This window comes from Lemur catta, chromosome 3 (genome assembly GCF_020740605.2).
Source record: "Lemur catta isolate mLemCat1 chromosome 3, mLemCat1.pri, whole genome shotgun sequence".
Lineage (NCBI taxonomy): Eukaryota > Metazoa > Chordata > Mammalia > Primates > Lemuridae > Lemur > Lemur catta.
The window spans coordinates 36,980,120-37,005,394 of NC_059130.1; the positions used below are offsets into that span (position 1 = coordinate 36,980,120).

At 33.4% G+C, this 25,275-nt stretch overlaps 2 protein-coding genes across 5 annotated transcripts in view; one reads left to right on the top strand and one right to left on the bottom strand.

Annotated features, from left to right (window-relative positions):
- RALGPS2 (Ral GEF with PH domain and SH3 binding motif 2) overlaps positions 1-25,275 on the bottom strand; it is a 160,318-nt gene that overhangs the window by 51,398 nt on the left and 83,645 nt on the right. The window lies entirely within an intron of this gene.
- On the top strand, positions 6,064-21,937 carry ANGPTL1 (angiopoietin like 1). The gene is made up of 4 exons (XM_045547279.1): positions 6,064-7,088; positions 18,509-18,702; positions 19,631-19,901; positions 21,243-21,937. The coding sequence occupies exons 1-4, from the start codon at positions 6,263-6,265 to the stop codon at positions 21,428-21,430; spliced, it is 1,479 nt and encodes a 492-aa protein (XP_045403235.1). The 5' UTR covers positions 6,064-6,262; the 3' UTR covers positions 21,431-21,937.

The following is a 25,275-nucleotide window of genomic DNA, read 5'->3' on the forward strand; positions in this document are numbered from 1 at the left end:
CTACTTAAGTACCAAGCCAAATTACTTAAGATGCTTAAGTTTATGTTTCTTCAGATATTAGGTTACTTAATTAACATTTCTTCAATTAATGAAATATAATAGCATAGTTGATACTCAACACTAATTCCCTCTCTAGTGCTGTATTTTCATAGCAGAAGAAACTGGGCCAGAGGTAGGTACAGTGATTTGTCTAAGTTCACATGGTTTGTGGTTAGTCAGAGCTCTCGTTTTTCACTCAGTTCAGGGTTATGTTTGTTTTTAAGCCACAATACATCAATTAATAACAAGAACGACTCACACAGAGAAGAGAGGTCATTCTGTAGAACAGGAGAATGTTACATTATATAACACCAGAATTTAAGATTAAAAGTATTAAATATATGTAAGAATTTCACTCATTTTTGGTGATTTCACTTATCTTTGGTAATTATATATACAAGTAGTTTTATCTTAAGACACATTATACAGTAGATACAACATTACAACAACATCAAGTTTCTTGTAAGTTAAAAACCTCCTGAAATAGCAACTTAGTAAGTAAAGTGTTTAAAAATTCTTCTAGGCTATAAAGAGTATTACGTTATTTAGGTGGCTGCCTCCTGACAAAGTCTAGCTCTTGTTCTCTGTTAACAAAACTAAACTCATCAGGCTTCAACTACTTCCAAGTGAAGTTGAGTACCATTTTTTCAGTATTCAACTTAAAAGATCTCTGGCCAGCAGACTAAAATGTTTGTTTTATAATTGCCCGCTGAACTATGATAGTCTGTTTCCAGATGGTGCCCTTCCTTCAACCTGCACAATCTCTCCTTGTTCGAAGCTATTCAACCTCCTGCTGATCCCACTACCCCCACCCCTATTTAAGGCTACAGAGAGGAAATCCTAAGTCTCTAGCAATTTTTTGATGATGTAATATGTGGGCTGAACTTGAATCTACGGAGAAAGAGGGAATCACTATTCAAGGGTACTGTATATACAATCTGGATCAGCTGCAGCTGGTTACTGCATTTCTCCATGTGGCAGGCAGAGCAAAGCCACAACGCTTTCTCTGCCGGATTAAAGACAGCCCACAGACCAGAACTTCCACTAGACTACTTAAAATTACATAGGTGGCTTGTCAAATTCAATTGATTAGTATTGTAAAAAGAAAAAGAAGTTCTTCTTACAGCTTGGATTCAATGGTCCAAAACAAAAATGCAGCTGCATTAGAGTCACAGATGAACAAACTTCTACACTGATTTTAAAAATCAAGAATAAGGACAGCAAGTTACTGGATTCACTTTGTCAACAGATACAAAAAGGTACTTAATATTTCTTTTATTTTAAAATATGTACATAAAAATGCATAATTATTTTATATTGGTAGTAAAAATTTCAAAATCTCTTATTAAACAAAGAACTTTGGAACATACTATAATTTATCATCTGAAAAAGGTTTGTTTTGCAACTTTATGTGGAAACATTACATAATTTATGATGGTTAATGGATTCTTTGAGGTTCAACTTAATGATATTTATGGTATATGATTATAGACTGAGAAATGCATACTGGGTTTCTGAAAACTAGTGCATTAGTGAAACTTGAAATTTTAGCAAGTAACAGATTAAATGTTTAAGGTTTATAGCACAATGATTAAAAACAAAGGAATACAAACTAAAGAAAATAACTGTAAATATAATTAGTTTCTCTTCTCACAGCTATATAGTGTATGTGCTGAAGATACACATAAACTGTTGGGTTTCTCAAAGTATAGTTACAAAACAAAGGTAAGAAGATACAAAAATAACTAAAAAGCTTTGCAACAAAACCTGAATTACAGCATAAGCAAATACTAGGCAGAAATTCTTGTACAGATTTAAGAAAAATCTAAGGTATTTCTTGCTGAAGTCAAAATTTTAAATAGTTTTCCAGGTTTACATGTAACAGTAATTTAATTTGGGTAACAAATTAAACCTGCTACAAATGAAATTACTTGGAAAAGCAAAGTTATTGATATACATACAAAAGAGTATTATGTAAGTAGTGAGGATTAACAATAGAAAATAAAAACCCATCTAAGATGTAATTACTTGCATACTAGATTAAAAGGCCCAAAATATAGAATAATTTTAGATAGAAATAATTTTGGTAACCATACAAAAGAGGTTTCCTTCAATATTCTATCTGGGAGCTTTTTTAAATAGTGTTATGAAAACTATTAAAAGTAAAATCACTACTTACCAATAGTAAGCTTTAACATCAAAGACACTTAGGTTTAATAAACCAGATTCTCTGGCCTTTTAAAAATTAAAGATACTAATGGTAAGGATCTCTGATAGCAAATAATGGTAAAGCTAAAATTCTTTCCAACTTTGTTTTCATGTCCTTTCCTTAAAGACTCAAAATTCTAAATACTGGAAGGATCCCTGTTAAACATATTTTACAAGAAACTTGGATAAAATTTCTAAGCAATACTAGATGTGAAATATTGTCATCTCTCATTTTTGTTGTTGCTATGAAAAGTGCAGGACCTCATAAAGCCTCAGTTTTTACTGCATTTAATCTGAAACCCAAATCACACAGATAACTATTTATCCCTTTCTTAAATATATCCAGGGGATTAGATTGTTCTCAAGTCTCTTTCCAGAACATATTTCACAATCCAGAGGTTCTTTATCTAACATACCCTCAATGCTTCATAAATTTAACTTCATTGCCTCTTGCTGTTTTCAGTGCATGACCCAGACAGTTAAATGCCTCTATGAGTTTACCATCTGAAAAGAAGTAAATCCTGACTTTTATTTCTTCTCTCTACTAGCTCACAATGTAGCAACTATGAAGAGAAATAGTATTAACAAAATTAACCCAATGCAAAGAAGACTTTTTTTTTCTTTTCTAAAAACAACCAAGCAAAGACACAGTTAAGTATACTGCAACTAATTTATAACATTCTCTTGGGACCTACGAAAATTTTAACATATACTGAAAGGTTTTATGAGGTAACACAGATTTATGATTCTTTCACTTTAAAACTGAACATATGTGGGAAAATATTAAATAAGAGAATGTTTTTAGAAAATGTAACAGTAAATGTATTTTTAAAACCAGTTCTTTAGGCATGACGTAGCTAGTCTACTACTTAAGAAATGTGGCTCCTTGCTCTACTTTAAGTGACAATGAAGCCATTACTTTTGTAAGGAGAAGGGAATTATATTTTTTTTAAATAAACTTTTAGTTGCTTCCTTTAAATATTAACTTAGATCAGATTCTCTTATGGTGGATAGTGATTTATCGTATGATTTAATCTTACAGGAACCACAATAAACCAAGAGAGAATACACAAAAGGAAGCTGTTTTTGTTTTAATTTAGATTAGCATTTTAATGAGTTTTGTTCTTCAATGATAACACTGATTCAAAGTCACAACGGCAGTCTTGGATAATATGCTCTTAGCTGTTCTATAAATATCTGTGTCTGGTATTAATATAAGCTATTAAATCAGAATATTGTTCATAAAATTCTACTTGTTTTGAAGTTTCATGATAGTTTCTGAATTTTCCTTGTTTTAGTAGCTTATATTATAGTGGAAATTATTTAAACAAAATAATTTTATGATCTAAGAGTTTCCATTCTATTATTAAACTAAAACAAGTGGAATTTAGCACTGGGTAAGTTAAATATGTAGGAGACATTACATACATTTACACCCAGGAGGTACGTGGCTTACATTTTATTTTAAGGTTCTGAGTTTAAGAAACCATATCTAAATTCCATGAATCTGAAAATATAAGAAGAAATCTTTTATCGGTTTTGGTGTAGGTAACTCTTGTATAGTATAAGTCTTTTTTTCTAAATTCTCTACAGATGTCAGAAGGCAAGGTATGACATAAACTAAAAGTATTCATCCATGTGTGCTTTGGATGTTAGTCAGCAAAGGCAGCCTTGGATCAATGATGACTCCCATATTTAAAAAAAAAAAGGCCTTGATATAAACATGAATTAATAAGCCCATCCTCCCTATTTTTTTATCCTAAGTAAATAAAACAAAAATAATTCTCCACACTCCATCCATTCTTTGCTTTATCTATTTTGAAAACATATTCAATTGAAAACACCAAAAATAAGGAGACATGGTTTTAGAAAGTGAAAGTAGCAGTAGTCTTCATGACTGTAGCTGCAAAGTCTGTATTTCATTGACATAAATCTTTATTTTGGGGAGAGATCCATAAACACAAGTTAGAGATAGAAATACCAATTTATAGAATACATACAGAGGGAAAGGAATGACAGCACCAAAGTACAGGATAGAAAAATGATGTAAACAAATTCTATCAAAAATAATGCACAAATACTTTTGCATAATTAACTGGTCAATGAAGAGAGATACAAACCAGGAAAAGGATGCCGAAAACAAGAAACATAAACTTAAGACTCCTCCATAGTTACGAGGATAAAAATCGCAGGTCTAGAAAAGTTAGCAGTAGAAGGTTTGAATCCCATTTGAGCGGGTTAGCTTCTCCAGGACTTTATTCCTTTGTGAAATGATACAGCATTTACTTCATAGTCTTGTTGTGAATGTAAATAGTTAACATGTATTAAATGCTACATAAATATAAGGGATTGTCTCAGTGTCGTTGATAGAAAATAATTTAGAATATATTGCCATATAATGTAGTGGTTAATTAAAAACAGGAACTCTAAAGTTTTCTGCATGGGTTCAAATTCTGTCTCCATTGCTTAGAAGCTGTGTGACTAATAACGTACTTAACTTCTGGATGCCAAGTTTTTCTTCTGAAAATGGGGATCATAATAATCTACCTCACAGAGTTGTGGTGAGAAGTAAAAAACACATAAAGGGCTTAAAACAGTACGTGTCACTGAACAAGCACCCAATAAGTATTAACTACTGTTATTGTTGTGTTGTTATTTATAACAGGCATAAACAACTTAGGACCTGGCTTCTCAAATCAAGAAACAAGTAGTTAGGTGGAAAATTGAATAGAAAAGATCTATCTTAGGCTATCCACTGCCGTCCTTCAAAAACAGTAGATAGGAATCAAGTTTATAAGAGTGGGAAGGTAGGCTGCAATACAGCAACTTGCTAGTGAACCTGATGGAACAAATACACGTTACCCATTCTACTACTACTACATTTTTGGGAGGTAATTAAAGAGAAAGGAAGTCTTAGCTCTTGGAACTAGTTCTAGTGTTTCCTCAGAAGAAACTATACCCTAAAGAACAAGTATTTCTCATCTGCCACAGCAAAAACAAAACATTCCAAGCACCGAGTTTAGCATACACGTTGCTGCTATAAATACCGACTGAGGGTCAGGGAACCCAATCTAGACCAGCTTCTAAAATTTGTGTGGCCTTGGCCTTAAACATGGGTGCAAAGAGGTTCTTGAATGAGATGGTCTCCAAGGCATTTTCCAACTCTAACATTCCTATTCAATTATAGATACATTTCTTTCCTTGGTAATGGTTGTGGAAAGTTATTAATATTTTACTAAAATATAGTTCAATAGAACCTCTGTTAGAAGAATGAACCTTCAGAATCATCTATAAGCTTAGAGCATGTATGTAATTATGGTTCGGGAAACACAATTACCCACAATAACGAGCAGTCTATCATTCTTAAACCTGTCACCAATCCCAATAAGAGATCCTACAAAAACAAAAAACATATGATGCTAAAATTGTCTGGTTTGCGATTTGTCTAAAACGGTTTTTTTTTAATTTGATAGGTAAAAAAGACATGGTACTTATTACAGAAGACCAATTTAATTGAAACTGTGCAGTATGAATCTAAAACACTGACTAGTAAAATCACCTGGTAATTTTAATACTAGTTAGGCAAGAATATTTTAATTAAGGCCTTGCTAACATTGTATATCATTTTCATAGTCTTAAGGTAGTAAGCGTCTTAAAGATAAGAAACGTATCTTATTAGGATCTCAAAAGCCTCGATAGTACCTCACAGGGTGCCTTCATACACAGTGGGCACCGACCAAAATCTGCTCAATGAGCTGGGAAACAAGAAGCATTACAATGAGGTGGTACCTGGAGGAGCTATTCTCCAAAACCTAATCTTTAAACAAATGCCAAAGTACTATAATTTAAAATTAAATTTAAGAAGTTAACAAAGTTAATCTGGCCTAATTTATTAATACCAATAAATATTCAGTTTTCCCCTTAGTTTTTGTATGTAGATTAATATGAATTCTTTTTACTTTTTCCCTTTACTGATTTTTTTTCAAAAGACGCTGTTGTACAACCTCATTTCAAAATGAAGGCTTTTATCTGGACCCTACTAGGTGTGCTATTCTTCCTACTAATGGGCATTGGACATTGCAGAGGAGGACAATTCAAAATAAAAAAAATAACCCAGAGAAGATACCCTCGTGCCACAGATGGTAAAGAGGAAGCAAAGAAATGTGCATACACATTCCTGGTACCTGAACAAAAAATAACAGGGCCAATTTGTGTCAACACCAAAGGGCAAGATGCAGGTACCATTAAAGACATGATCACCAGGATGGACCTTGAAAATCTGAAGGATGTGCTCTCTAGGCAGAAGCGGGAGATAGATGTGCTGCAATTGGTGGTGGATGTAGACGGAAACATTGTAAATGAGGTAAAGCTTCTGAGAAAAGAAAGCCGTAACATGAACTCTCGTGTTACTCAACTCTATATGCAACTATTACACGAGATTATCCGTAAGAGGGATAATTCACTTGAACTTTCCCAGTTGGAAAACAAAATCCTCAATATCACCACAGAAATGCTGAAGACGGCAACAAGGTACAAGGAACTAGAGGTGAAATATGCTTCCTTGACTGATCTTGTCAATAACCAGTCTGTGATGATCACTTTGTTGGAAGAACAGTGCTTGAGGATATTTTCCCGACAAGACCCCCATGTGTCTCCCCCTCTTGTCCAGGTGGTGCCACAACATATTCCTAACAGTCATCAGTATACTCCTGGTCTGCTGGGAGGTAATGAGATACAGAGAGATCCAGGTTATCCCAGAGATTTAATGCCACCACCTGATCTGGCAACTTCTCCCACCAAAAGCCCTTTCAAGATACCACCAGTAACTTTTATCAATGAAGGTGAGTTACTGTCAAAAATGCAAGTATTGGGTTAATATCTTTTATGGTTTATGAAACAATGCTCATAATAAATGCTTATTCTTCATTTTGGTGGAGTTACACACGTACATTAAATTTCCATTTTTGTTTTTTATTAATATCATCAAGAATTGAACTTAAGTACATCTCCTCTCCCAGCTCTAATGTTCCAAGAGTGTATTCTGTGAAAAAAGTAGTCTTCCATCCAAATTCTTGTATCTAGGGGCTACTGTCATTGAGACAAATCTGTCCATGATCCACTCCTAAACTATGGAGTCCTGCTCTATAACCATTCCAGTGGTTCCCACTAGGAACCCACTAGGTGCTCGCTGATGCTCAACAACCTCTTGCTGTTCTTACCATCACACTCTTCCAAAGGAACATTTAAAATTTTGCTTTCACTATCAAGCCTGTAATTACACCTTCTTACCTCCACTGTCAGCGGATGACTCATCTACTACTGTACTGAGAGTGAGTCTAATCGGGTTTTGTTCTTTCCTATTCTTAAAAACATCTGTATCAAAAACCCATGCCTTTTTGCCCTCAGCCTCAAGAGGAAAAGGAATTCTTATTTTCCAAGGCTATGCAAACTACAATCTGTACCTTGTATCCAAATAAATATACCATATTACCATAAAAAATTCTTTCACTGATCTTAAGATCCCCATCTCTACTTCTTAATTTCATTTCTTCTTCCCTTCATTCAACATCAGTCACTGATCTAGGTGTCCAGAAAACAAAGATGAGTAATTCATCACTGCTAACTTTCTGAATATGTATTTCAAATTTATTTTACACTTGCATCCATTTTCTCATAAGCCATTCTGAATCCTTTACAAGCTGATTTGCTTCCTTAGAGTGGAGGGGAAAACCCAAATACACCAAAGTAAAAAATATGAGTAAACAAATTAGTTCATTCACTTATTGAAAAGACAGGGCATAAGGCTGTATAGAATACAAACTAATTGTAAACAACAACAAAAACACAGAACAAAGACTGGAAAGAAATACAATATGAAGTGGTTGTATTTCTCTGCAGTGGTAGATACCACTAAGCATGCACAGCACTGATTTCTTGGGCCTCCCTATTATATTATTCTGACTTGCTACTTCCCTAGATCCTCCACTGGCACCTTTTCCCTTCTATTCCTTAAAAAGGCTTTCTTCAAGGTATTCTGTTTTAGAGGCCTCATATACCTTCTTCAAGGCTTCAAGTATCACCACTGCTCAGAGGACCCATGAATGGAACTCTCTCTCCTGAGTCTAACCAAAGCTGGGTGTTTACATTTGGATATTTTACCATTACCTCACATGCTACTGTTTCCTTTATTGAAATACCTTCTTTCGGCTTACCTGTCAACTTAGCAGATTTTAAGGCTTAACTCAAATAATACTCTTATTGTTATAACTTCCCACATTCAGACAAACATACTTAGATGGCTCTTTTTCCAAATCACTATTTCTTGAACATGTTTTCATATTACACTGAAATTATTTATTTACATATCTGTCTCCCTGATGGTCTGAATACTTCTGGAAGATACCGAACTCTCTTTTCGTCATTCTATCTCAACATCTAGCCAGGATCAGGTTTGGCATGTTGAGTTTAGCATATTGTAGGCACTTGAGGAATGAATGAATGAATTAGTAAATAAACCCCAAAATAAAAAATTTTCCCAAAGTAGCATTCTTCTTTTAGAAATAATTAGTATTACAAAAGGAATACATATGTGCTGAAGAAAATCTAGAAAATACCAATAAACCTTTAAAAAAAAAGGTTCCCTGAATAACTTCCAAGTCTTTCTTTTTTCCTTTCATAAACATGGTCATCAACATTCTTGTAACTTTCTAAAATAACTTTTTTCTTTTTGTTTTTCTATGATTATATCCTTAGGATAAATTTTTATAAATAAAATTGATGGATCAAATTCTTTTGATTTCTCTATTTTGATTTACCACATGTTTCTGAATTAAATTGGCTCACGTTTGATACTTCCCACCTGCCCCATACACAGTCAATTGAATTCTAACCATGTCCCTTTTTCAGTCTCTCATGTACATTCCCTCATTTCTATTCAGAGCAAAAACTCTAACTTAGATTCAAGTTATCCATGGCAGCAGCTAGAACACAGAGATTTCCTGGGTTACCAGTTGTGTGACCTTGGAAAAAAATTTTCTCCATGCCCCAGTATCCTCATCCATGAAATGAGAATAATAATTGTACTTATTTCATCGAGTTTCACACTTGAAGAGTACTTAGAACAGTGCCTGGCACTCAAATGGTAAGGTCTTACTAAGAACTGAATAGCCTGCCAACTGATCTAACTCCCATTTTCTCTCTCCATCAAAATATATTTTCATTGTCAACAGATTCCATCTTCCGAAACCACCCACATAACCATACTTCTGGCTCAGCAGTTCCCCACTGCAAACAAAAAAAAATCCAGTTTACTTAGTCTGGCTAGGAATAACGTCCTCCTCAAAGAATCAAGCCTACCTTTCCTTCCATTAGTTTCCTTTACAAAAACTATCTGCTCCAATAAAATGAATCTACTTATTTTCTCCTAAATATTTCCATGTTTTTTGCCTATTTAAATTATAAAGCTCAAACCAACCAACCAAGTAAAATTGCAACTCCTCCATGAGGCCCGTGTTCACTCCCACAGGCTTGAAGTGATTGTCCCTCTCTTTGAACCTTTATACTCTCTGTAACATGCACACAATATTCCATACATTCTCTCTTAAAATTATCAGTCATCTTTACATGCACACATAAGTACATCTAAACAAAATGCCCTCCAACCAAATTATAAGCTCCTTCCTGGTAGATGGATATTGTGTCTATTTGCAGCTCCTAAATGTTAGCTGATTTGATAATATTTTTATAGAGCTTCTTAAAGTTGTCATTCCCAAGACCTTCATGAAAGTACTTTAATACATTATATTGTACTGGATACATTTATTTTATAGTGTTCTAATGTACAGTAGCAACAGGCCAGAGTATAATTGAATTAGGTAAATATGATCATTATTAATATCCTCAAGCTTTTTGATTTCCAAAGGGAAAATGTGAACAAAGTGATCCACTGGATATAGAAAGAAAAAAATTATATTTATATTTATTTTTGATGCCATTTTAAAAAATTTATGCTTTGTGTAAGTTTTAGTGTATATAATTTATCAGTATGATGGTTTGCATATATAATTCATAAACAAACATAACTGAGGTATGTGCATTTTCTTCAAACTGATGAGGTGTACAATTATGTAAGTATGGAGATGACTGCCATGGAGTATTCTATGTGGGCCCTGAATCTTAAAGGATACCAATTTTAGCAGAAATGATTATTCACATATTTATACACTGATAAACTTTTCTAAGAAAATGACTACACAAAATGAAATATATCATTTCTAGGTTTTATCATACAATTGAACTTTAGTACAAGAAAAATGTAATGTTACAGAATTAAATCCCATGTTGGGATTTAGATGATTCAAAAGTCCCCTTGAAGATATTTTGCTTTAATGAAACAATGGTTTCAATACCCCCAATAAACCAATCTTTAATATGAAATTATTCATTATTTTTTGTTTTAAGTAAACATTAACCTTTTACTTATTTTATTCTACAAATGTCAGTCTCTTAAATACAGGGCATAATTAGCTACACCATGTGAATTATTATATTAATTTGTAGACTAATGAACATATAAGGGACAGCACAGAATTAAGAAAACCTGGTTCCACCATTACCTTTGTTTTGTAACCTCGGGTAAGTCACTTTGCCTGTTTCTGTTTTCTCATTTGTACAAGGAGAGTGCTGATACCCTTCTCCAGTTCTATTATTCTGTGATTCTTACCAAATCAGAGAGCAACAACAGGCATGCTATTTTCTTTATATAATGTGCTCAATTATTTTTTCATATTATTTTTATATCTCTCTGAGAAAGATATCTAAAGCTGTCTGGGTGCTTGCACAAAAAAGGGCAAAGATAGATGGTTATTGATGTACTCATGGATGCTCCTGGCACCAAGAAATTTATATTATTGTACTCTACATGGAGGTACATGGTCACCCTAAAGTTTCTAAATATGTAAGGTGAAAATACACAATTTGTATTTTAAAAGGTATTTAATCAGCCACAAAAGGACAAATACTGTATGATTCTACTTACACGAAGCACTTATAGTCAAATTCATAGAGACAGAAAGAAAAATGGTGGTTGCTAGGGGTAGTGGGGAGGGATGAATGGGGAGTTGTTTAATGCTTACAGTTTCAGTTTTGCAAGATGAAAAGAGTTCTGGAGATGGATGGCGGTGATGGTTGCAACAACATGAATGTACTTAATGCCACTGAGCATGGCTGGGTGTGGTGGCTCATGCCTGTAATCCTAGCACTCTGGGAGGCTGAGGCGGGAAGATCGCTTGAGGTCAGGAGTTCGAGGCCACTGAACAGTATATTTAAGAATGGTTAAGATGGTAAATTTTATGTTATGTATATTTCACCATACTTTTTAAAAAAGGTGTTTTAAAAACAGGTAATTTTATATTTTCTTTTAAAATACATATAAGAAAAATTCACATGGAAAAACAAACTTACAGAGATAGTAATTTTTTAGTTAAAAAACATTTTTCAGAAACATCACCTTTTCTCTACCCTAAAAACAAAAGGTTTGGAAATGTAATTATACATCTGAAAAGTTGCCATCAATAAAATTCTTAACTGTTATTCAGTGGCTACATGGGTTAGTCTTTCATAAAAGAAAACATTACTCTTTTACAAATAGTATACTTATAAAAATGAGTTCATTCCTTGTATGTAAGCGGAGTTGAGAAAGTTCTTTCACAGTGTATAAAAGCATAGATCTGAATATCAAGAAATTTGGATTCTGGCAAAGCTTTTCTGAGGTCCAGTTGCCTCTTTTGTAAAAGAGATTGTTGTGATGATTAGATGAGGTGTTATCGGTGAAAATGCTTTGTGTATGATCTGGTATGGTCTGACCATCATTAATTACTGCCTTTTTTTGTGCATTTCCCTTTATTTGCCTTGTCTTGTTATATTACATATACAGAGACATTAGAGGTAAGCTTAAAAAGTTAAATTTGAAAAGCAGTCATTGAAACTAAAAGTGTGCTATTTAGTGGTAGGCTTATTTTAAATCACTGAATATTTACATTTTTAAAATTATTTATGATGCAGCCTATTAGTAAATTTTTTAGGTACAATTGGTTTGACAGTAATGTTTATATTAACGCTTAATACAAAATAAAAAGACTGGTTAAGCAAAGGTGCTGTTGGAATTAACCATAATTAACCAATTATGAAAAATAATTGTTAAAAAATAAAAGCTTGGGTTGCTAACTGCAGTTTAAGAAAACAGATTAATAAACTAAGTAATTCATATTATTATAAGAAAGACTCTATTACCACTTTAGAAAGTCTTTGCCTCAAACTTTCCACCCCAGAAATGCTGTTAAATGTATTTATCTTACAGTTAACTAACAACCAAATTAAAAAGTTTACCTCTCAAAAGATTCTAGGAGCTAACTAATTACTTGGAAGTTCTAAATTGGTTATCTGTTGCTCCCATCACAAAGAGATTTTCCTTGTGGTTTAATTTAAAAGTTCTTTTTATAGAAAAAGGACACGTATGTTAGAGGTGGCTCCCAGTAAAGGTATTATTCAAAGCATGAAATCTTTTTTTTTTTTTAACCCATTGTTCTTTTTTTTTTTTTTTTTTTTTTTTGAGACAGAGTATCACTTTGTTGCCCGGGCTAGAGTGCCACGGCGTCAGCCTAGCTCACAGCAACCTCAAACTCCTGGGCTCAAGCAATCCTCCTGCCTCAACCTCCCGAGTACCTGGGACTACAGGCATGCGCCACCATGCCTGGCTAATTTTTTTATATATATTTTTAGCTGTCCATATAATTTCTTTCTATTTTTTAGTAGAGACAGGGTCTCGGTCTTGTTCTGGCTGGTCTCGAACTCCCAAGATCAAACAATCCTCCCGCCTCAGCCTCTCAGGGTGCTAGGATTACTGGCGTGAGGCACCGTGCCTGGCCCCATTGTTCTATTTTAAATATGGGTTCTTAATGAAGAATACATCTTGGGAAATAATGTGGCATGACTGACTAACATTTTTCTATGAGTCAGATCTATTAATTGAAGTTCGTTAGCCCTATATAAATTTTAATCATCACATAAACTATGGAACAGAGAGACTGCTCCTTCAAATTCAATGTACGAAATTCCAGTTTCCTGTTTTGAGAAGAATATTGCAAAAAAAAGAGAAGATAATTAAAATTCCTATTTTAAAAGAAAAGCACTTCCATTCTATACCCTTTGAACAATCATGAACAAGTTCCTAAATCATGTCAATCAATTTATTTCTAATAATATGCAAATCAACAAGTTAAATTTGACCTTTCAAGAATAAAGCTAGCAATTTTCTATTGCTAGTCATTTCAGAATTCCTATTAAGCAAAGTTCTCTATGGTACAGAGAAAGCAGTCAAACATTTAATATAGGAACAATCTGTAATCTAATTCTAGAGCAGAAAGTAAATAAGATATGCAAGTATTAAGAAAATATTTCTGCCAAGATCAACAATACACATTAGGCTAAGACAGGTTAATGGTATATTTGTAAAAACAAATATAAACAAATATTGATTTCTGATATTTACCATCTTTACTGGGGAGGAAAAAAGTAGCTATAAGCACCACTAATTTTATCCATATCTTCTAGAAAAGGATTTCAACTAAACTTTCCTAAAGCTTTATATCAACTAAGTCTAACAGACACCCAAACTATAAACATGAAGCCCACTGCAAAAAACAGGTTGAAAATTAAAGACAAAGATAATCTCAAATTTGTATAATTGAAGTCTTATCCAAATCAAAGCTGGATTCAGAAAACCCAGAACTCTCCAATTTGTTTAAACATCTGAGTGCCTATTAAATGGCAGGAATCTAGCTCGATGGAACAAATGGTTATTTGACAAATATTCTGTCAACATTCAAAACCTTGATGTTGCTAAATATTTTACAATTCAAATAACCTACTGAAAATCCAACTTTTGAATATATACTTAAATGTAAAATGTAAACTGTCAAAACTATAATCAAATGAGTGCATAGTAAACATTTACAAAAATGATATTCACAGAATAAGCAATATAAAAGTGACATTCACATAACACAAATTTCTGAAATGAGAGAAATATTTATGTATATTACAACAAAACCACTTTCATGTATGCATTAACTAAAACGCCAGTTGGTTTCAAAACAAGAAGAATGCTCCTCAGATACCTCAGCTAGCTCTTATTACCAAGTACCCTGCATAACTCCATCAAAGTACTTAACGTACTGTAGTGGAATTATCTTTCTTGCCACTTTTTCCACTTCCCACTTGACTCTAAGGTTGTTTCTCTATCTCTAGACTCTAAAACAGTCAATAGTAGATGCAGAAAAGACATTTGAAAGAATAATATAGAACTGAGGGAATTCTGGAAACTACAATTCCCAGAAATCATTAAGTTCCACAAATATCTGACTGCCTAAGTAGGCTCAAACTATGGATATACACCAAAAGATAAAGTCCTTACCTATGAGTCCTATGAGTAAAAGAATATACTACCATGCATTACACAAAATAATCTAAGTATGGACCTGGGAGTCATACTTTTCCTTCCATCTCACTCCCACATAAAAAACTAAAATTCTGTAAATTTCATCCTATCTGAAATATAGCCTTTCTACCCTTCTCCAACTTGACTACAATGCATGTTTCTGTAATGTGAAGTAGTTCATATGTGACTGGCAATAGAATAGTATTAGTCAAATAAAGAGGTTATATTGGTTTACATAGGATTTTTTTTACCCAAGCATATTAATGTTTTGTGCCACAGTTAACTGCGGCTGAATACAAAGTATGTTAACAGCTAAAATCAGCCATTATTTTTCTGCATGAATTTGTACAACATGAGGTTTTTCAGGAATGTATTATTTTTCTGCAGTAGAAATGACATTACATTCACCACTGATTAACCATATTAAATTTACTAAATAAGATGTTTATTAAATAAGTTACTTAAGTTATTAAATAAGCTACCACTATGTATTAAGATGAGCAATAAAGGAGAAAAGGGACTAACAGTTACTGATGATGACTATGTTGTTAAGCATTGTGTTAAGGGCTCTGAATAATTTCATCAAGTTGAATCTGTTCCAGGAATCTTAATAAGGTTGGTTTAACATTCAAAATACAATCAATATAATTCACCATAATGACAAACAAACAAAAAAAAAAGAAAAATCCTATCATCTCAGTAGACACATAAAAAGCCTTTGAAGAAAATAGAAAATCCATTCATAATCAAAACTCTTAGCAAATTTGGAATAGAAGGGGAATGAATCTTATTATAGCTATCTTCAATGCCTTAAAGGAAAATATGTTCATAATAAATGCAAAGATAGGACATCTAAAAGGCGAAATAAAAACTATAAAAAAGAACCAAATTGCAACTCTAGAACTAAAAAATACAATACCTAAAATAAATATAATCCAAGAAAGATACTCTTTCCCATTTCTCAAATTTTTTATTAGTAATCTGTAGTGCTTATGGACATTGTATTATAATTTTTAAGAATCTGAAACAGAGAAATATAAATGTGACAAAATAAAAATTTGAACTAGAGAAATTGATGTTCTCTTGATTTTTGCCTGTGGCTTTCAATTTCCTTGTATTTAAAATGAGAAAGTAGATTAACTGATTCATTTAATTTAGAAAAAAACTGAGCCTACTAAGGGTTAAAACAATAATGACATTAAATCAGAAGAAAAACAAAAATACTCTCTGTTCTCAAGCAGCAATCTAGCAGGAAGAGCTCCTAATCTTAAGAACCCCTTTGTAATGATATTGTTGTATAACTATTTAACAAGATTAATACTATTCCAATAAGGCCCCAAAGGGACACTGTATATACTTAGCAAAGTATAGATAACACATTGCTCAAAATTTCAGCAATCCTATTATCCTTATAGCACAGAAATCCTTGTAAGAACTTTACTTGACTAAACTATTTTCACATAATTTCTAAAAATTATGCATGTTAGAATTATAACATTTCTAGTAAAATTTAAAATTTGACCATCAGGACAGGAGGGGTGGCTCATGCCTGTAATCCTAGCACTTTGGGAGGCCAAGGCAAAAGCTCTTCCTTGAGGCCAAGAGTTAGAGACCAGCTTTAGCAACCGCAGGATCTTGTCTCTATAAAAAATAGAAAAATTAGCCAGGTGGGGTAGCCTGAAGTCCCAGCTACTCGGGAGGCTGAGGCAGGAGCATTGTTTGAGCCCAGGAGTTGAGGCTGCAGTGAGCTATGATGACACTACTACATCTAGCCTGGGAGACACAGTGAGACCCTGTCCCAAAAAAGAAAAAAAAATTTTTTTGACAATCAGAATTTTCATACTTTGTTGTTCTAATAGTTCTTTAGGGCAATTTTCAATTCTGAATCACTTAATATTTTTGCATGCTTATAAAAAAGGCTCAAACACTGAAAAAGGGTGAAACTAAAGAATGTACAGTAAAACTAGAATTTATCTTTCTCTAGATCTAAAAATATGGAAATAACAAGTGCAAGAATCAGACACCCTACATGTAATTTTATAAAATGTTTTTATCATTTTAAAAAATTTGAAGAACTTATGTTAAAAATAGAGAATACCTAAAACTGTGAAATAACATGAGAACAAATGCAGCACAGCAGTTCAGAGCACGGATCTGGGATTAGAAAGAAATGAGTTTAAGCCTAGGGATTACTACCTTCTAAAACACATGACCTTAATTAATTGTTCTATCTGTAGAACACCTATAAACTATCATAGGGCCACTGGATAGATTAAATAAGAAAATTACTTTTGGTTATATAAATTGATACAACTCTTTAAAAAAAGGCATTTAGGCCAAAATTCCTGAATTTTTTTTTTTTTTTAAGAGACAAGGTTTTGCTCTGTCACCCAGGCTGGAGTTCAGTGGCACAATCATAGATCATTGCAGCCTTAAATGCTTGGGCTCAAGCGATCCTCCTGCCTCAGTCTCCCTAGTAGCTGGGACTACAGGCTTGTGCCACCATAACCAGTTAATTGATTTTTTTAAAACTTTTTGTAGAGATGCAAGTCTGACTATGTTGCTCAGGGTGGTCTCAAACTCCTGGCTTCAAGCAATCCCAAAGTGCTGGGATTACAGGCATGAGCCACCAAACCCAGCTGTGAAATGTATTCTTCTGGGCTATTAATAACTGTTGCGGGCGGGGGGCGGGGGGGGGCGGAAATGTAACATACTGCCACACTAAAAAAAAAATTTGTCCTTGGGGCCACAGTGTCTTATTACTAAAATAGAATAAAAACTTTGAAAACAAAATGATCCTTTCTAATTTAATGAAAAATTTGTTATTATTTACTGTTTTCTGTGCATGAGTTATATGCAATTAAATTGTCAATATTAACTGTAACAATAAGAACATCAACAAGATTTTCATGAACCAACTGCAGTTACATATGCTTCACAAGGCCCTGGGCTCAAAACCAATGTGAATTAAATACAACTCACATGGCAGTTAATGTGTTAAGAGTATGTAAGTTTGGAAAACTCCAGTTTATTTATTTCAGGGCTTCTCAGTCTTTAATATGTGAATTGTTCATTGTGAGTTTCCAAAAGGGAAACAATATTTTGCATTTCTAGAACTTACTAGACTATGGTACCCATTTCCTTTGAGTACCTCAAGGGACTATAGTGTGTTCCACCAAAATCAAAATTTCCAAAACTATAAATCTGGCACTATGAAGACCTATAAAAGAGCTGATACTCCCTTGATCCAATAGATCAATCCCTTAGTATTCTTGTAAGTAAATATGAAAAAATGAAGCCAATAAGAATGGAGATACTTTGTGCAGTGTTACAATATTTATAATAGCAAAAGCCAGATAAAAACCTCAATGTCCAATGACAAAAGAATAAACATTGATATATCAATGTCAATGGCTATTCCATAGCTTCTATAAGTGCTAGAATGCAGACTATAGCTCCATAGAAATGTTTCTTAAAAAGATAGAATCCTATTTTCTACATGCATTAGGGTTATAACAATATAAAAATGTGTGTACACGAACAAAGAGAAGAACAGTGGAAAATGAAACAAGTTAATGCTCTAGGATAATGGGAGTGGAGTAATCCTTTCATTTAGTTTCTTTAAACTTCTATAGTATTGTGCATACCAGAGGTAAAAAGTGGCATCTGTAAAGAAACAAAGGTTAAACATCTTGATTAAAAACTATTTTCATATATCTTTTTTCATATTAAGTTTCCTGATAATCAATGGTATTTAAATTGCAGGACCATTCAAAGACTGTCAGCAAGCACAAGAAGCTGGGCATTCAGTCAGCGGTATTTACATGATTAAACCTGAAAACGGCAACGGACCACTGCAGTTATGGTGTGAGAACAGTTTGGATCCTGGGGGTTGGACTGTTATTCAGAAAAGAACAGATGGCTCTGTCAACTTTTTCAGAAATTGGGAAAATTATAAGGTAAATCAGTGATTCAGACCTAGGAGAGATGAAACAAAGCAGCTCTTGCCATTGTACAATAAATGAGATATGCATTCTATGTAATAAACAACTAGTATTCTATGCAATAAATGTTAAGAAATAACTATCCATATTTTTTTCTTTATCTACATCTGTCAAAAAGATGATTCTCACACTTCTGGTTTTAAAGGCAAAATTAAAATGTAAAAAGGAAACTGAAGATATACTTTACAATGCTCCTTCTCAGTATGGATGATTTAGATATACACTTACTATTTTACAAGGATTACTACTAGGAAAAAAATTTCTGGCTCTTTGGATGAGTACGAGAGACATCAAGAACCCTTAAGAATCTGAGTAGTTCACTAGATTTTAGAAGCCAGTAGTAAGTTTTGTTCTCTTTTGCCTTTGGCTTATTTGTAGGATTTGAAGCTGGATATGCAAATAAATACTGACATGTTAAAAGAAGCAAAATGACAATGTGGGGCTTATAAAAATCAGGTGATCAACTAAAATGGAAGTTTACATTACCACTTAAGTTGCAATGTCTTTATCCTATCAAATGTTTAAAACTTATCTATAGGAACCAGTTCTACTAAGTGAAGTAGCCTAAGAATGGAAAAACAAGCACCACATGTACTCACCATCAAATTGGTTTTAACTGATCAACACTTAAGTGCACACATAATGATAACATTCATTGGGTGTTGGGCAGATGGGGAGAGGAGGGGATGGGTATATACACACCTAATGTGTCTGGGGGATGGACACACTTGAAGCTCTGACTCGGGTGGGGCAAGAGCAATACAGATAACCTAAACATTTGTATACCCATAATATGCTGGAATAAAAAAGAAAAAAACTTCTCTATAAAAATGTTTACTATCTACACTTATTTACATACTCATGTTTCTTCATTTATTAACAGAAAGGGTTTGGAAACATTGATGGAGAATATTGGCTTGGACTTGAAAATATCTATATGCTTAGCAATCAAGATAATTATAAACTGTTGATTGAATTAGAAGACTGGAGTGATAAAAAAGTTTATGCAGAATACAGCAGCTTTCGTCTGGAACCTGAAAGTGAATTCTATAGACTGCGTCTGGGAACTTACCAGGGAAATGCAGGGGATTCTATGATGTGGCATAATGGTAAACAATTCACCACACTGGATAGAGACAAAGATATGTATGCAGGTGAGTAAGGAAAAAAAAACAACTTTCATTCTTTATAGAATCATCACCTTACATGCATTAAATAAGACCTACTTGTGAAAGTATATGCTATTAAAATCTTTTATGAAAGGTCATTTTGGACACAAAGGAAATATAACCTATTGAAAGAAATAGCTTTTAGGATCTCTTCTATAAGGAAATCCCAAAGTATGATCTCTGTAAAGAAAAAAGTTCTGTGGGAAAAAAGCAAAACAAAAACATATTCGTCTAAGTTGCCTCAAATTCTTACCAAATACTAACCAAACACCTATCATGTATGAGGCACTGTTGTAGGTGCTGAGGATATAGAAGTGAATAAAGTTTCTGCCTCTGGAGCTTACTCTCTAGGAGGAGGAGACAAAATGATTTGCTAGGTGGCAATAAGTACGCTAAAAAAAATAAAACCAAGTAAGGGAGTAGAAAGTGATGAAGAGCAGGGCCTGGGGTGGATACTATTTTATATGCATTAGCTGGGAAAGGTTATTGTGAGAAGGCAACTGCTGAGTAAAGCAGAAAAGCCATTTGGATACATGGTGTGAAAGCATTTCTGAGAGGCGAAAAGCAAGATGACTATGACATGTGGTATAAGGAACAGCAAAAAGCTTGATTCAGAGGGTAAATTAATATTTCATTAGAAAGGATCAATTAGACTATCCACATAATCTTACATTTAATTTTCATAGGCTTCTGCCTTTTTAACCCAGGTTTCTGGCTCTGTTAAAGAGATTCCCCCTGCCCCTGAAAAGTGATTTTTCTCTTCAGTTGTATGTTGGCAAGCAGTACACAGATCTCTCTTTTAACCTATTTCACCGTGGTAAAAGAGGGAGAAAAGAAGAGAGATATGACCATAACATATGCCTTATATACAAAAACTCATCTGATTGCTGGTAGTGCTATTTTATTTTATATTATATTTTGCTATTTTGAGAATTCAATTTTCCCCAAACTTTACGCTCTTCTATGGCAACTCTACATTTTTCCTTCCCAATATCTTCCTCTGTATCTCCCTCAGATGCAAACACTGGTTGTATTTTATTTACCCTTTCTAGAAAATTAAATCCTCCCCTCACCTTTTTTTAAAAAAAGTACATACTAAGCAAGCAAAGAGCAAGTTAAAAAAAAAGGCAATTCAAGTGATCTTTCAAGGAGCTGGTGCAACAGCAAAAAAGAATAATGAAGGAACAAAACTACTAACGTAAAGGTAACTGAAATCAGTAAGGGAAGCTGAAATTGCTCCAAAGATAGAATAAGTTTTTGATAGTTTACAGAGTACCACATTTAAAAAAAACTTTTACTTTTATATCTATATTTTTTCTTTCAAAGGAAACTGTGCCCATTTTCATAAAGGCGGCTGGTGGTACAATGCCTGTGCACATTCTAACCTAAACGGAGTGTGGTACAGGGGAGGCCACTACAGAAGCAAGCACCAGGATGGAATCTTTTGGGCCGAATACAGAGGCGGGTCATACTCCTTGAGAGCAGTTCAGATGATGATCAAGCCTATTGACTGAAGAGAGACAGTCCCCAATTTAAGTGACATAAACTCTGTATTTTTTAGTTCCTAAAAATGTAAATGTTACATGTATATTATTTTGCACAATTTCTACAGATAATAGTTTTTAAAATGAATTTTATCATAACTATAAAAGGGGATCTATGAATGTAGTTTCATCTGCCTTCAATATACTGAAGAAGATTTTTTTTGTCTCCATATCCTAGTTATTTTAAAAATTATATTGACTAGATACAGGCAAAGTTGTGTTTTCTAAAATGTAAATATTTGCCACATTATAAAACAAAGCTTTATTTTAAATAATAACTGAATACATGTTCAAGATACTTAACAATTTATTTAATAACTATGAGATTCTCTAACTTCCAGTGGAAAAAAATTTTTTAAATTTTAGTCAAGTAATACATTTTATTTATAAAAATACAGACAGGAAATTAGAGAGAAATCTCTAGTTTTGCCTACAGAAAATACATTTTCCATTGAATAAAAGTTATTTCAAATTGAATTTGTGCCTTCCACATGTAATGATTAAATGTGAATTTTTGCCAATATTTTCTATGCCAATTTTCCCAAAAGAATTAAGTGACCCATGGTATTAAAATACATATCATTTAAAAAAATGCAGAAATGCATGCATTATGGTCAATAATGGTCAATTTATGAAAACAATTATACAAATGAGAATCTCCTGAAATATATTTTATGTAGTTCTAAAACCAGCAAAATATTATTATAAAAATACAGAATATTTAGTGTAATGATTTTACAGATCTGAATTACAATTCTAAATGCGTTTATTAATACTTTTTTTAAAAAAATTACTGAATCTTACTATTTAAAAAAAACCCTGTCAGCTATTCAAATCAGAAAGCTTGGACAGTTTTATAAGCATTAGTGCATACTTACAGGTGGGACTAAAACAAATTCAGGAAACTGTTAGACGTTTTTTTAAATACGGAGGAGTCAACAGCTTCAGAGCAGAAGCCACAGGGGCATGTCTAGTCCAAACTGCTAATTCCATTTCACAGTGTATGTGAGTAATGCTTAGCCCTACAGTATCTTCAACTCAACTTCGCAATCAACAACTTTATTAGCGACCTTCTAGAACAACCTCCCTTCAGAAATATATTCACTACTTAGAGCTGACCTTCTCTTAATTCATTTGTGAAGCTAAAGTTTTAAAGAAACCTCATGAGACTTCTGCTCAAGCAGAAAGAAACTCCAACAATAATTAAAATGTGTGTGGCCAACTGTCCATGGGAACGGTTAAGGGGTGGGGAACCTGTGGCCCTGGGGCCACATGTGGCTTTCTGGATCCTTGAGTGCGGCTTTTTGACTGAATCCAAATTTTACAGAACAAATTCTTTTAATAAAGGGATTTGTTCTACGAAGTTTGGATTGGGTTGAGGGACCGCACTTGGGGATCTCGAGGGCCACGTGTGGCCTTGAGGCCACAGGTTCCTCACCCTGTGGAATATGAACAACTCATGTCCATCAACATGACCAATGTTTTTCATTTTCTACATCTCAAAATAAAACTTCTGGTAAAAGAAGAAAGCATCCGAACCTTATGGTGACATACATTATTCTTTGTTTTACCTATGGTTATCTTTAAATGTTTTTCAGGTCCCTCTCTACCATCCCCAGAACCAAACAAAATCTGTTATAAGGTTCCTAGAAGGAATTAGACATTTAATTGTGATACCAAATATTAACTGAATAAAACTTTACCAAGGCATCCCATCTATTCACAAAACTATAGGATTCTATTTAAACACCCAAAACCTTATCAAAGACAAGTCCTACAGAATTTTCACAGAAGAATAGTATTAAAACTAGAATGTGAAAATCAACATACAAACTAGAAAACTGGACTGAATGCTAAACTTCCTTAGCCAATGGGCCCATTCTGCTCTCCTTCACAGAACCGATAGAGCTCTGCTCTGCAGTTCCCAGAGAGAGCTTAGGAAAAATCTGGGCAAATAAGTTTCCTGAGAGAAAGGAATTAGAGGCAGTATTATATGATGGTTAGCGCAGGCTCTAAAGTCAGAACTGCTTGCGTTTGTGGCCCAGCTCTACCATTTGCTAGTTGTGTTACCTTGAGCAATCTGTATACTCCTGCCTCAATTTCTTTATCTATAAAATGAGGATAATAACAGTATCTGGCTCATGTGATTATTGTGAAGATCAAATGAGGTAATATACATAAAACATTTAGAATAATGCCTGACACTTATAAGTACTCAGTAGATTTTAACTATCATATTATTACTACTCATCTTTGTACTTTCTGTAATACCAATCATGGCATCTTGTATAGAGTAGGTGATCAATAAATGTGTTTTAAAAAACAATATCCAAATTTTCAGGTATGAAATTACATTGATCCATAATCTTCACTTGCAAACTGAATAGAGGCATGTCAATTATTATGTAGCAGGTAGTTAGGAGGCTGGACCATAAACAAATAAAAAGAAAAATTAAGGCAATAATAGACATAGTAGGAATTTCAGCCTTAAGAGAGTGCTGTGAGAGAACAGGTTAGGTCACTTGTGTGGTAGTAAGGTCCAAGAGCTACCTACTTTGTAGGTTACCTAGGAATAAAGATGTATTTACCTTACCTTCAGTAAGATTGAACTATAACCTTGCCTTGGAGCTGGTTTATAGAAGGATTCCTTATGTTCAGTTATTATTAATAAATTAATAAAGTTTATCTGACAAAAGATGTAGACTGTATTCTGTACTCAGTGGGAAGCCATCAATGTCTAAGGATACATGGCCTCTATGAAACAGACTGTGAAAACCTGAGATTTTCGAAAATGCCAAAATTAGACAGCAACTTGAAAGTTAGTAGATACCTACAAATAAACTTATCCTCATGCTCCAAGCCTGGTACAGTGTAAAAATCAATTTCAGTCCAATATTCTTTTAACTCGAGTCATCATATGAGAGTGCTAATTCTTTTAGCATTATATTTCTTAGTATTCCTACTGTTAACAATATAAAAAGCCTGTAAAAATTGGTGCAATTTATGAAAATGTTTTAAATTACTTAGAAATCTGTACTAAAGTGACATGATATTTAAATTAATCTTAACAGTAACTTGAAGATTATTATACCCTAACAAGTTTTTAGTCTTTTATTTTAGTATCTGTAAAAGATAACCAAGTAATAAAAGAATGATTCCACTTATGTTATGACCTGCCCCCGAAAAAAAAAAAAAGCCATCTAAAAACAAGCTTACTTTTCAGTTTTATCAGTGGGGTTAACAGTTATCAAGTTGTAATTCTATAGATTATTATAGGAAAAACCCATGAACTCAAAATTTTAACCTAATCACAGGCCCACAAAATTTTAATGTAATCAACATGTTTTCTTTGAACTATAAATAAAATAGTTACAATGCATATCTTTATAGCAAATCAACTTAACCTTCCTTTCCTCAGTTTCTTCACCTATAAAATACAAATATCACCTACCTTATAAAATTGTTACAAAGTATACAGTATCAGGCATATAGGGTTAAGAGCTGAATAAATGTTAGTTATTAAAGTTATTTTCCTGCTAAGGTTTGCTCAAAAAATTACAAAACAACTTATTGAAATATTCACAGTTGGAAACGCCACTGGCCAACTGTTCAAACTGGGGAAATTTGATTTTGTTTATGATTAGCATGCAGATCTGTATAGCTGCTACTCTGAAAAAAGATATAGGCTTTTAAAGAAAAAACTATGAACATGGGAATGAAATTAATACAACCCTATCGACAGCTCTTTTGTATCACAAGTCTTTGGTTTAATGTAAACTTCAGAAAATATACAATAAAGAACTTAGAGGAATTTT

Excerpts from the sequence above, each read along its gene's own strand:
- ANGPTL1 (XM_045547279.1), top strand. The coding sequence starts at position 6,263 with ATGAAGGCTTTTATCTGGACCCTACTAGGTGTGCTATTCTTCCTACTA. Across the intron at positions 7,089-18,508 it reads AGTAACTTTTATCAATGAAG|GACCATTCAAAGACTGTCAG; the intron begins GTGAGTTACTGT and ends TTTAAATTGCAG. Across the intron at positions 19,902-21,242 it reads AGACAAAGATATGTATGCAG|GAAACTGTGCCCATTTTCAT; the intron begins GTGAGTAAGGAA and ends TTTCTTTCAAAG.